Consider the following 12,943-nt stretch of genomic DNA (forward strand, 5'->3'; position numbering starts at 1 on the left):
GGTGAGTGAGGACTTGTGTTCACAAACAGGTCATATACAGACACAAACTCAATTTACAAGATAATGGTCGGAATGCGAGTCTTTACAGGTAATCAAGTCTTAAAGGTACAGACAATGTGACTGAAGAGAGGGTTAAGCACAGGTTAAAGGAGGTGTATATTGTCTCCAGCCAGGACAGTTAGTGAGATTTTGCAAGCCCAGGCAAGTCGTGGGGGTTACAGATAGTGTGACATGAACCCAAGATCCTGGTTGAGGCTGTCCTCATGTGTGTGGAACTTGACTATCAGTTTCTGCTCAGCGATTCTGCGTTGTCGTGTGTCGTGAAGGCCGCCTTGGAGAACGCTTACCCGAAGATCAGAGGCTGAATGCCCGTGACTGCTAAAGTATTCCCCGACTGGAAGGGAACACTCCTGCCTGGTGATTGTCGAGCGGTGTTCATTCATTTGTTGTCGTAGCGTCTGCATGGTTTCCCCAATGTACCATGCCTCGGGACATCCTTTCCTGCAGCGTATCAGGTAGACAACGTTGGCCGAGTCGCAAGAGTATGTACCGTGTACCTGGTTGATGGTGTTCTCACGTGAGATGATGGCATCCGTGTCGATGATCCGACACGTGTTGCAGAGGTTGCTGTGGCAGGGTTGTGTGGTGTCGTGGTCACTGTTCTCCTGAAGGCTGGGTAGTTTGCTGTGGACAATGGTCTGTTTGAAGTTGTGCCTGTGTTTGAAGGCAAGAAATGGGGGTGTCTCGAGGCTTGGTACATTGGGGAGACCATGCAGACGCTACGACAATGAATGAATGAACACCGCTCGACAATCACCAGGCAGGAGTATTCCCTTCCAGGTCGGGGAACACTTCAGCAGTCACGGGCATTCAGCCTCTGATCTTCGGGTAAGTGTTCTCTAAGGCAGTCTTCACGACACACGACAACGCAGAATCACTGAGCAGAAATTGATAGCCAAGTTCTGCACACGAGGACGGCCTCAACCGGGATCTTGGGTTCATGTCACACTATCTGTAACCTCCACGACTTGCCTGGGCTTGCAAAATCTCACTAACTGTCCTGGCTGGAGACAATACACATTTCTTTAACCTGTGCTTGGACCTTTCTCCACTCACATTGTCAGTACCTTTAAGACTTGATTACCTGTAAAGACTCGCATTCCAACCATTATCTTGTAAATTGAGTTTGTGTCTGTATACAACCTGTTTATGAACACAAGTCCTCACTCACCTGATGAAGGAGCTTGAGACTCCGAAAGCTAGTGCTGCCAAATAAACCTGTTGGACTTTAACCTGGTGTCGTGAGACTTCTTACTGTGCTTACCCCACCGCATCTCCACATCATAAGATACCGAGGCAGGTCATTTAAACAAAACAGTGCAAATGCTTTCAAGAGAACACAGCAAAAGGTAACGAAATCACAAAGTTAGGCTAGTTAAGGCACAAGCTTTTCCTTGCAGCCAAACATTGTATTTTGCTCTGTGCTGTTAATATAGTCACACCTAATGTAGACATGAAAATTTCAAGATTAACAGAAAATATTTTACTCAACTTACATTAGCCCATCATAACTTCATAATTGATGAGAATTATCTAATCAAATATAAAAATAAAATCTATTCACATTTCGTAAGTAGAAGGTCAACTTTATTCCCAGAGCATTTCAACCACAATAGTTTTGATTTGATTATCTGCCTTGGAATCTTATTTCACGTAGTCAGTTACTCTTTTTATGAAAAAATTCCTTCTGAATTTCTCCTTAATTTAAACTTAACTTTCAATCTTCACCCAGTGTTTGAACTTCTTTGGCTGCATCATCAATATCAGTTCCTTGTAATTTCAAGAACTTTAGAATGGGTCAACTGAAAAATCCCTTATTTTTCAAAAGAAAAAAAAAAGTGTCTAACATTTCCTTGTTGATTGCTGCTAACAATAATGATTATAGCTATGATCAACAGTTTAATAATACCAATATTAAAAATGAAAACTGCTTACCATGCCATATTGTTGCATGTCCATCCCACAGAGTTGCCAAAGTCTTTCTAGCACCATCCCAAACATTATTTGAATAAGCCTCTTGCAGCTCCCTCTTTCTTTTGTACATGTGCAGAAAAAGAATGGAAAGGTACAGGAACAGAATAATAAACAATGGCAGAATGAAGACAATGATGAGGGGAGTGAAAACCCACAAGAGGTAGTCCAAGTAATGCAAGGAGCCTTCCAGGATTTCTAAGCCAGTCCATTTTTCCACTATGTCAATTATGTAGGACACAAAACTCCCACTTTGTCCTTCCACATAGGATTCATCAGCAGCAGCCATACCAAACCAACATCAGCAAACATCAGTACAGAGATAAAGTTTGGGGATCATTACGGCAGGTATAGCAGTATTCTCTTAAGAGTAAGACAGAGTTCTTGTCAACTGTAGGAACAGAAAATAGTGTCATGATCTCAGCAATTTGAAAAAAAATACTAATACAGTCTAGAGAAAAGTTTGCTATTAAGCTCAGAATTAGTAATTACAAATATTACATCAAACAGTATTTAGTAAATAATGGGATTACAACCAGATGTTATGACCAAAAAATCTGGAAGCTAATTATTCATGAAATATGCACTCATATACCTCCAGTCCATTCCTCTCAGCCAAATAAATCCAGTTGTTATTTAACAGTCTCGACCTATGCACAATTAATCATTTCGTTCAGTTGTATAGCACAACTGTAATTTTAAATCAATAGTCATAAGAAATATCAACATTTCCCACCATAATCAAGTAAAGAGCATGTATGATACCACAGGTTAACAGGAGCGTCAAAGGAATACTTTAAGATCACAACATTGGTACAGCCAATTTGAGGTGTGCACAGTAAACATTAGAAAGTTCAAGGATGTCAATGTTTTCACAACTCATTGGCATCATTGAAAGCAAAATAAACATTTTCAGGAACATGGTAAACCTTATATGTAGAATTTATAACAAACAGGCTGTTCAACTCAATCAGTACATGTTGGTAATTAACCTGAGCAGGTAAATAATTCTAACCGCACTTAGTCACCTTTTTCCATATTTGTTCAACCCCTTTTCCTTCATCCAGCTATCCAATCTAATTTTCTAAAATGATATACTTCCACATCTTCTAAATTTTCCATGCAAAATTGTTTCCTCTGCTCTCTTTGCTAAATTTCTTAAATGTTGCATCTATGGCTTTTCATTCTGAACTCAACCACCCAGACTGAAATAATTCCCCTTCAATCTACCCTACCCGTCCTTTTATAATTTTGAACACTTCTACAACTTGATAATCTACAATGTTCTCATGAGAAAAAACGATTTTCCAATTTTCTTTGTATTTGAAGTTGCTCACCCAAGGTAGAATCTTAGTGAATGTACATTTTATTCTTTCCAAATTTTCAACATCCTTTTAGAGTGTGGAACACACAGTACCCTAATTTAGGTCTTACAAAAGTTGTGAACCGTCATGCCTCTTGACTTTCATTTTCTTTATCACTTGATAAGTTAAGAATTCCATTAGTTTATATTTTTAGAGTCTTATTACCTGGTAAACTGAGATGTTTTTCATAATTTACTGTGAATTTGTATCCCCATATCCCTTGGCTCTTCCACAGCAGTGATCTTAGTTCGAGTGTATAATTATTGCCTTATCTTTAAATCAACATACATCACCACACACTTGCTCTGAATTTAATCTACCATCTTTAAACTAATGCCTCAAGCCTATCAATGTCCCTCAGTAGCTTCCTTTGATATTCCAAGGAATCAACTCCACTTCCTGTTTTAGGACTACCACAGAATCCCAGGAAACACAAGAGCAAAGGTTGAATTCTAATTAGCAGTGTTTCAAAATTACAACCACTTGACTGCTCTGCAGACAAACTTGGAATTGCACAATTAATTTTGTAACAGTTTCCAGCAGTAATTTGACAAATGGGTCATTTTCAGGTTGGCAAGTTGTAACTAGTGGACTACCACAGGGATAAGTGCTGGGGCCTCAACTATTTACAATTTATATCAATGACTTGGATGAAAGGACCAAATGTATAGTAGCTAACTTTACCAATGACATCAAGATAGGTAGGAAAGTAAGTGTTAAGTGAAGAGAGAGAGTCAGCAAAGGGATATGAACAGATTAAGTGATTGGGCAAAATTTGCCAGATGGAGAATCATGTGGGAAAATGTGAATATTTCCACTATGGCAGGCAGAATAGAAAAATAATATACTATTTAAATGGAGGGAGATTGCAGAACTGTGTGATACAGAGGGACTGGATGCCCTGGTACATGAATCACAAAAAGTTTGTATGCAGATACAGCAAATAATTAGGAAGGTAAATGGTATGTTAGCATTTATTTTAAGGGGAATGGAATTTAAAAGTAGGCAAGTTTCACAGCTGTACAGGGCTTTGGTGAGACCACATCTGGGATACTGTACACAGTTTTAGTCTCCTTATTGGAAAAGGGACATAAATTGTGTTAGGAGGAATTTAGAGAAGCTGCACTCCACTTCTCCTGGAATTAAGCGCTTACATTATGAAGAAAAGTTGAACAGGTTAGGCCTATACTCACTGGAGTTTAGAAGAATGAGTGGCAATCTTATTGAAACATGTAAGATCCCAAGAGGACTTGATAGCACTGATACTGGGAGAATGTTTCCTCTTGTGGGTGAGAATACAACCAGGGATACAGTTTAAGAATAAGAGGTCTACCTTTTAAGACTGAGATAAAGGGATTTTTTTTCTTTCAGAAGGTCGTTAGTCTGTGGAAGTGACAGGCAGGTAGAGTTGAGATAACAATCAGATCAGCCATTATCTTATTGAATTGCAGAACAGGCTTGAAAAGCCGAATGACCTACTCCAGCTCCAAAGTCCAATGTTCCTGTCACATGCACTGAAGCAGAATGCAGTGTTGAACAACGAAACCATAGAATCCCTAGAATACGGAAAGAGGCCATTTGGCTCATCAAATCTGCATCAACCCCCCCCAAGAGAGAATCCCATCAGGCCCTCCCCTCTGCCCTATTCCCATACTAATCCACCTAACCTATACATCTTTGGACACCAAGCAGCAATTTAGCATGGGTAATCCACCTAACCTGCACAACTTTGGACTGTGAGGGGAAACAGGAGCATGCAAAGAAAACCCAAGCACAGGGAGAACGTGTAAACTCTACACAGTCACCCAAGGACGGAATTGAACCCGGGTCCCCGGCGGTGAGGCAGCAATGCTAACCACTGTGCCACCTTATTATTTGTAACCTTTAGGGCTTGCCATTGGGGTCAGCATCTCCATAGTTAAGGGGCTATTAGTGTCAAGAATTAATGTGAAAATCACACAACTTAAGTGCTTTTCTGACAGTACATTTTCTTAACAAATATATATTTAAGTTACTAACCAATCACAAAGCGATATGAAAGAAGCACTCATTGCTAGTTAGACGTATATGATGCTGGATTGAGGAAATGTACTTTAGCAGAAAGAAGTCAAGTAAAACTAGATAGATACAGCAACAAACAAGAACAATTTACATTTCTTTACACCTGCAGAAAGATGTCTCAAACAACATGTAGAAAAAAGTGAACATAAAAGGTCAGTTATTCTTGGAAACTTTTGATAGAGGAATGGGTGACAAGTCAGAGGATTTTAAGGTTGGGATTTCAAAAGGCAAAGAAACTGAACAAGCACCACTAAATAACAGAACAAACGGATTGGGGACTGTGACTGTGATCACTGAGGATCTGAAACTCAACCCCCATTGAGATATGGGGAAGCCAGTTCAATTTAGCCAGGGTGTGATTATGGGTGGGACTACAGAATATGGTATTATGAATTGTAGTTGGTACAACTTGAAGGCAGGGTGATAGACAGGTTAATCCTTAAAGTGAAGAAGGTGTGCACTTTGATTTCAGCAGCAGCGGGAGAAGGTTAAGAATGGAGATTGGTGAAGTTTTGAAGGCAAAATAAAATATTGTTTTCCATACATAATCTGTTAAAAAATTCAGCTTGAAGTCTAGCAGTACAAAGGTCTGTGACCTTAGACTTAGTCTGCAAAGGCACTTGTAAAAGTAAATGTTAAAGTTAAAGTTAGTTTATTAGTCACAAGTAGGCTTACATTAATGAAGTTACTGTGAAAATCCCCTAGTCGCCACAGTCTAGCGCCTATTCGGGTACACTGAGGGAGAATTTAGCATTGCCAATCCACCTAACCAGCACATCTTTAAACAATTGCACCCAGGCCCTATTCCTGTAACACCGCATATTTACCCTGCTAATCCCCCTGACACTAGGTTCAACTTAGCATGGTCAATCAATCTAACCCACCCATCTTTGGACTGTGGGAGGAAACCGGAGCACCCGGAGGAAACCTACACAGGGAGAATGTGCAAACTCCACACAGACAAAATCATTTATTCCAGATTTAGAGAATACATTTCAGCCACCACTGTCAGCCTCTGCTTTACTTTCATGAGAAATCATACACAGGATCAGTACTTTATTGCTTGATCAATATAAAGGCAATGTGTACTGGTCTGATTGGTGTTACCTCAATAGGAGTAATTTATTTTGGCGTACGTCACTTTAAGAAAAAAGTTTTAAATATTTGCAATCTGTCACTTTTAGAATCATAGAATGGTCCAGCACTGCAGAAGGCTAATTCAACCAATCAAGTTTCTGCTTATGTTCTTTCATAACACAGGAGGTCATTCGTGATCCTTGTCAACACTGTAAAAGTAACTCAATTTGTCCCACACCCTGAAAATATTTTTTCTTCAGATAATTATCCAATTCCCTTTTGAAGACCTATTGCTGCTTGATCCCCTCAGACTATGCCAAAATGCCAAAAGACAGAGATGCCAATGGACAGGACTGGACCAAGCTAGAGTCGCAGGCTAGCAATACCGACCCCCGCCGACTACGGCAAGGTCTGCAAGACATAACAGGCTACAAGATGTAGGCATGTAAAATCGCCGGCTCCAAAGCACCTCTCCCTGATGAGCTCAATGCATTCTACACCCGTTTTGCGCAAAAGGTCAGCGAGAGCATGCCCTCCACCCCGGAAGCCCTGGATGAACCGGCATCTGGGGTCACCATTGCTGACGTCAGAGCAGCTTTCTTGAAGGTCAACCCACGGAAAGCGACTGGCCCGGATGGGGTACCCTGACATGCACTCAGATCCTGCACAGATCAGCTGGCAGGGGTGTTCACAGACATCTTCAACTTCTCTTTATAACAATCTGAGGTCCCTATCTGACGACCATCATTCTGGTACCTAAGCAAAACCAAGCAGCGTGTCTTAATGACTATCGGCCGGTGGCTCTGATCCATCATTATGAAGTGCTTCGAAAGGTTAGTCATGGCACGAATCAATTCCAGCCTCCCGAACGACCTGGATCCACTACAGTTTGCCTACCGCCTCAACAGGTCCACAGCAGACGCCATTTCCCTAGCCCTGCACTCAACCCTGGAACACCTAGATAACAAGGACACCTATGTCAGACTCCTATTTATTGACTACAGCTCAGCCTTCAACACTATTATTCCCACGAAATTCATCTCCAAACTCTGTAGCCTGGGCCTCGGCACCTCCCTGTGCGACTGAATCCTGAAGTTCCTAACTCACAGACCACAATCAGTAAGGATAGGCAACAACACCTCCTCCACAATCATCCTCAACACCGGTGCCCCACAAGGCTGTGTTCTCAACCTCCTACTATACTCCTTATATACCTATGACTGTGCGGCCAAATTCCCCTCCAATTCGATTTTCAAGTTTGCTGATGATACCATCTTAATGGATCACATCACAAACAATGGCGAATCAGAGTACAGGAATGAGATAATCTGGTGAACTGGTGCGGCAACAATAATCTCTCCCTCAATGTCAACAAAATGAAGGATATTGTCATCGACATCAGGAAGCGTAAAGGAGAACATGCCCCTCTCTACATCAACGGGGACGAAGTAGAAAGGGTCGAGAGCTTCATGTTTTTAGGTGTCCAGATCACCAACAACCTGTCCTCCTCCCCCCATGCCAACACTACAGTTAAGAAAACCCACCAATGCCTCTACATTCTCATAAGGAAATTTGGCATGTCAGCTACAACTCTCACCAACCTTTACAGATGCACCATAGAAAGCATTCTTTCTGGTTGTATCACAGCTTGGGATGGCTTCTGCTCTGCCCAAGACCGCAAGGAACTACAAAAGGTCGTGAATGTAGCCCAATCCATCACACAAACCAGCCTCCCATCCATTAACTCTGTCTACACTTCCCGCTGCCTTGGCAAAGCAGCCAGCATAATTAAGGACCCACCCCACGCACCCCGGACATTCTCTCTTCCACCTTCTTCCTTCGGGAAAAAGATACAAAAGTCTGAGGTCACGTATCAACCTATTCAAGAACAGCTTCTTCCCTGCTGCTGTCAGACGTTTGAATGGACTTACCTTGCATTAAGTTGATCTTTCTCTACACCCTAGCTATGACTGTAACACTACATTCTGCACTCTCTCGTTTCCTTCCCTATGAACCGTATGCTTTGTCTGTATAGCGCGCAAGAAACAATACTTTTCACTGTATGTTAATACATGTGACAATAATAAATCAAATATTTCCTCATTTTCAAGAACTACCAATTTCCTTTGAAATTAACTGATGAACTGCTTCAGCAATGGCAGCAGCCAAAGAAATGCACTTTTAACTACCCTGTCTAAATGAAATTCCAAACAGCTCCCTTTCATTCTTTTAACTTAAAATTGTATCCTTTAATTGGCCATGATCATCCAAAACAAACTTCACTGGGCTGGCCATGTGCTTAGGATGTCAGAGTCCCGACTGCCAAAGCAAACTTCCTTCACCCAACTTGAGAAAGGTTCCCAAACAAGAGGAGGACAAAGGAAGCACTTCAAAGATACCCTGAAGGCTTACCTCAAGAAATGCAACATAGACATCAACGCCTCAGAGATCCTTGCTCTGAAGAGACCTACTTGGAGAAACTTCCTGATTGCATGGACACAATTCTTCAACGACACCCATCGGCAAGAGGAGGCCTGGAAAAGGAGCCCAAGAAAGGAATAGCAGTGATCTAGAGTCCAAGGACCGAACCCACATCCTCCCGGACACACCTACCAAGTGCGCGGTTGAAGATGTGACTCTAGAATTGGGCTCATTAGCTATGCAAGGACCCACAAAACCCATGACCAGTAATTCGGGGCCCGATTTTACCATTGCGTCGTGCAAGTTGGGTGTGAGGCCGTTAACGTGATCCGCGCTCACGCAGATGCCCACTTTACCAAGGCCCAAAAATGGCACGATCAGATTTGCGCCCGAAACAGGTGCAACGGCGATTTAAATGCATTTGCATGTATTTAGATTGAATTAATGAACTACCTGCCCAACTTTATCAGCATTTCCCCCTTTACCATCGCGTTCGCACGCCCAGATTCGGTGCAAAACAGACATGCGCGGCAAAAGATCTGTTTCGGGCGCTCCAGCTGCTGAAATAGGTTCAGAGCTTCCAAAAGCTCTCTGACTCAGATCCGTGGGGGGGGATAAGGGGGACAGTTATGCTGTAGGGGTGGGGGCGATGTCTGTGGGGAAACATCGCTCCCGGGCCACTTTAGCCGCTTCTTGCGGCCCGGGAGCGATGTGACAGCGGCCTGATTTTCAAATTTCTTTCCTCACTGCGCATGCGCAATTCAGAGCTCTGATCATGTCAGGCGCGCTAAGCCCCACCCACAGCCCAATTCGGACTCGCGATTTTTTTTTCAGGCTAAGTGCTAATGGGAGCGCCTGAAAGCAGATTTCTAAGGCGGATCTGAGTTGCGCCCAGATTCAGCACTTAGAATGAAAATCGGGCCCGCTGACTCAGATCAATGTTGGAGGAAGGAGGGCCCGATCATTCTCTAGTTGGGGGGGGGGGGGGGGGGGGGGGGAGATGGGGGGAGGCATGAGAAGGGAGGTACGATCATTTTCTGGTTGGGTGGGGGGAGGAGGAGGAGACGGGTCAGATGTATCTCTGGTGTGGGGGGGGGAGGGGGGGTGGGCGAGGGGGCCAAATTCTTGTCTGGTTGGGAGGGGGAGCGGGGGCGGGGAGGCGGGCCAGGTCATTCTCTGGTGGAGGGGTGGGGGAGAGGGAGGGCAGATCGTTGTCTGCTTGGTGGGAGGGAGAGGGGGAAGGAGGGAGGCCTGATCATTCTTCCTGGGGGGGGAGGGATGCGATGGATCTCTGGTGGGGGGGACAGGCAGGTGGTCCGCTGCAACTCTGCAGGCGATCGGTGTGGGGGAAGGGGGCAAGGGGTCGCGAACTGTCTGGGTGGGGGGTGGGGGGGGGTTGGTGAATAAGGGAGACAGTTATGTTGTGGGGTGGGGCGATGTCTGTGGGGGCCATCGCTCCTGCTTTTCACTTCCAGGCCGCTTTATCCGCTTTTTGTGACCCGGGAGCGATGTGACTGCGGCGCGATTTTTGAATTTTTTCTAACTGCGCTTGCGCAGTTCAGAGCACTGATCATTTGGGGCGCGATAAACCCTGCCCACAGTACAATTCAGACCCGTGATTTGTTTTTCAAGTATGTGGGCGCCTGAGAACAGATTTCCAAGTCGGATCTGAATTGTGCCCAGATTCAGCACTTAGAATGAAAATGGTAAAATTGGACCCTCGGAGTTTCTTAGGCGGACAATCATTCTTGTTAGCGAGTGATTGTCGAAGAAGAACCATTGTTGCTCCTAATACGTCACCAGCGTTGACACTGTTTTTTAAAACACTAATTTTACTATAGAATAACATAAAAATAGGTGTAGGCCATCTGGCCCCTCGAGCCTGCTCTACCAAACAACAGTGCGGCTGATTTTCTGCCTCAACCCCACTTTCCCACCCACTCCTGCAAGTCCTTGAGACACCAAAAATCTGTCTATTTCTGATTAAATATGTTCAATAAAAGGAGCATCCATAATCCTCTGGGACAGAGAATTCCAAAGATTCGCCACCCACTGTGTGAAGAAATTCCTCCTCATTTCAGCCTTAAATGACCTCCCCCTTATTCTGAGACTGTATTTCCAGGTTCTAGACTCACCAGCTAGGAGAAATAACCTCTCAGCGTCTACCCCGTCAAGCCCCCTCAGAATCTTGTATGAGAGGGAGGGGGGGGGGTGTGAGGGAGGGGGGGGGGTGTGAGGGAGGGGGGGGGAGGAGGGGTGTGAGGAGGGGGGGGGTGTGAGGGAGGGGGGGGGGTGTGAGGGAGGGGGGGGGGGTGTGAGGGAGGGGGGGGGGTGTGAGGGAGGGGGGGGGTGTGAGGGAGGGGGGGGGGTGTGAGGGAGGGGGGGGTGTGAGGGAGGGGGGGGTGTGAGGGAGGGGGGTGAGTGTGAGGGAGGGGGGGTGTGAGGGAGGGGGGGTGTGTGAGGGAGGGGGGTGTGTGAGGGAGGGGGGTGTGTGAGGGAGGGGGGGGTGTGAGGGAGGGGGGTGTGTGAGGGAGGGGGGGTGTGAGGGAGGGGGGGGTGTGAGGGAGGGGGGGGTGTGAGGGAGGGGGGGGGTGTGAGGGAGGGGGGGGTGTGAGGGAGGGGGGGGTGTGAGGGAGGGGGGGGTGTGAGGAGGGGGGGGTGTGAGGGAGGGGGGGGTGTGAGGGAGGGGGGGGTGTGAGGGAGGGGGGGTGTGAGGGAGGGGGGGGTGTGAGGGGGGGGGGGGTGTGAGGGAGGGGGGGGTGTGAGGGAGGGGGGGGTGTGAGGGAGGGGGGGGTGTGAGGGAGGGGGGGGTGTGGAGGAGAGGTTTCAGGGGGGGTGTGAGGGAGGGGGGGGTTGAGGGAGGGGGGGGTGTGAGGGAGGGGGGGGTGTGAGGGAGGGGGGGGTGTGAGGGAGGGGGGGGTGTGAGGGAGGGGGGGTGTGAGGGAGGGGGGGTGTGAGGGAGGGGGGGGTGTGAGGGAGGGGGGGGTTGAGGGAGGGGGGGTGTGAGGGAGGGGGGGGTGAGGGAGGGGGGGGTGTGAGGGAGGGGGGGGTGGGAGGGGAGGGGGGGGTGTGAGGGAGGGGGGGGGTGTGAGGGAGGGGGGGGTGTGAGGGAGGGGGGGGTGTGAGGGAGGGGGGGGTGTGAGGGAGGGGGGGGGTGGAGAGGGTGGGTGAGGGAGGGGGGGGGTGTGAGGGAGGGGGGGTGTGAGGGAGGGGGGTGTGAGGGAGGGGGGGTGTGAGGGAGGGGGGGTGTGAGGGAGGGGGGGGTGTGAGGGAGGGGGGGGTGTGAGGGAGGGGGGGTGTGAGGGAGGGGGGGGTGTGAGGGAGGGGGGGGTGTGAGGGAGGGGGGGTGTGAGGGAGGGGGGGGTGTGAGGGAGGGGGGGTGTGAGGGAGGGGGGGGTGTGAGGGAGGGGGGGGTGTGAGGGAGGGGGGGTGTGAGGGAGGGGGGGGTGTGAGGGGGGGGTGGGAGGGGGGGTGTGAGGGAGGGGGGGGTGTGAGGGAGGGGGGGTGTGAGGGAGGGGGGGGTGTGAGGGGGGGGGGTGTGAGGGAGGGGGGGTGTGAGGGAGGGGGGGGTGTGAGGGGAGGGGGGGGTGTGAGGGAGGGGGGGGTGTGAGGGAGGGGGGGTGTGAGGGAGGGGGGTAGGAGGGGGGGTGTGAGGGAGGGGGGGGTGTGAGGGAGGGGGGGGGTGTGAGGGAGGGGGGGGTGTGAGGGAGGGGGGGGTGTGAGGGAGGGGGGGGTGTGAGGGAGGGGGGGGTGAGGGAGGGGGGGTGTGAGGGAGGGGGGGGTGTGAGGGAGGGGGTGAGGGGGGTGTGAGGAGGGGGGTGTGAGGGAGGGGGGGTGGAGGGGGTGTGAGGGGGTGAGGGGGGGTGTGAGGGAGGGGGGGGAGGAGGGGGGTGAGGGGAGGGAGGGGGGGGGGAGGGGGGGGGGGAGGGGAGGGAGGGGGGGGGAGCACGCTCTCCCCCCCCAACCCCCAAAAAACGAGTACGTCAAAA

General features: G+C 48.1%; 1 protein-coding gene across 3 annotated transcripts in view; it reads right to left on the reverse strand.

Moving 5' to 3' along the window:
- The window catches only part of tmem68 (transmembrane protein 68), a 39,698-nt gene that overhangs the window by 25,740 nt on the left and 1,015 nt on the right, over nucleotides 1-12,943 (reverse strand). Inside the window, exons 3-4 of one of the 3 annotated variants that reach the window (XM_078216184.1) lie at nucleotides 8,946-9,067; nucleotides 1,996-2,422 (exon numbers count right to left, since the gene is read on the reverse strand). In XM_078216184.1, the coding sequence (XP_078072310.1) occupies nucleotides 1,996-2,320 (325 nt within the window). In that variant the 5' untranslated portion in view covers nucleotides 2,321-2,422; nucleotides 8,946-9,067. The remainder of the gene's footprint in view (nucleotides 1-1,995; nucleotides 2,423-8,945; nucleotides 9,068-12,943) is intronic. The other 2 variants (XM_078216185.1, XM_078216183.1) reach the window with 2 other exon arrangements.

Source organism: Mustelus asterias, chromosome 7 (genome assembly GCF_964213995.1).
Source record: "Mustelus asterias chromosome 7, sMusAst1.hap1.1, whole genome shotgun sequence".
NCBI classification, from domain to species: domain Eukaryota; kingdom Metazoa; phylum Chordata; class Chondrichthyes; order Carcharhiniformes; family Triakidae; genus Mustelus; species Mustelus asterias.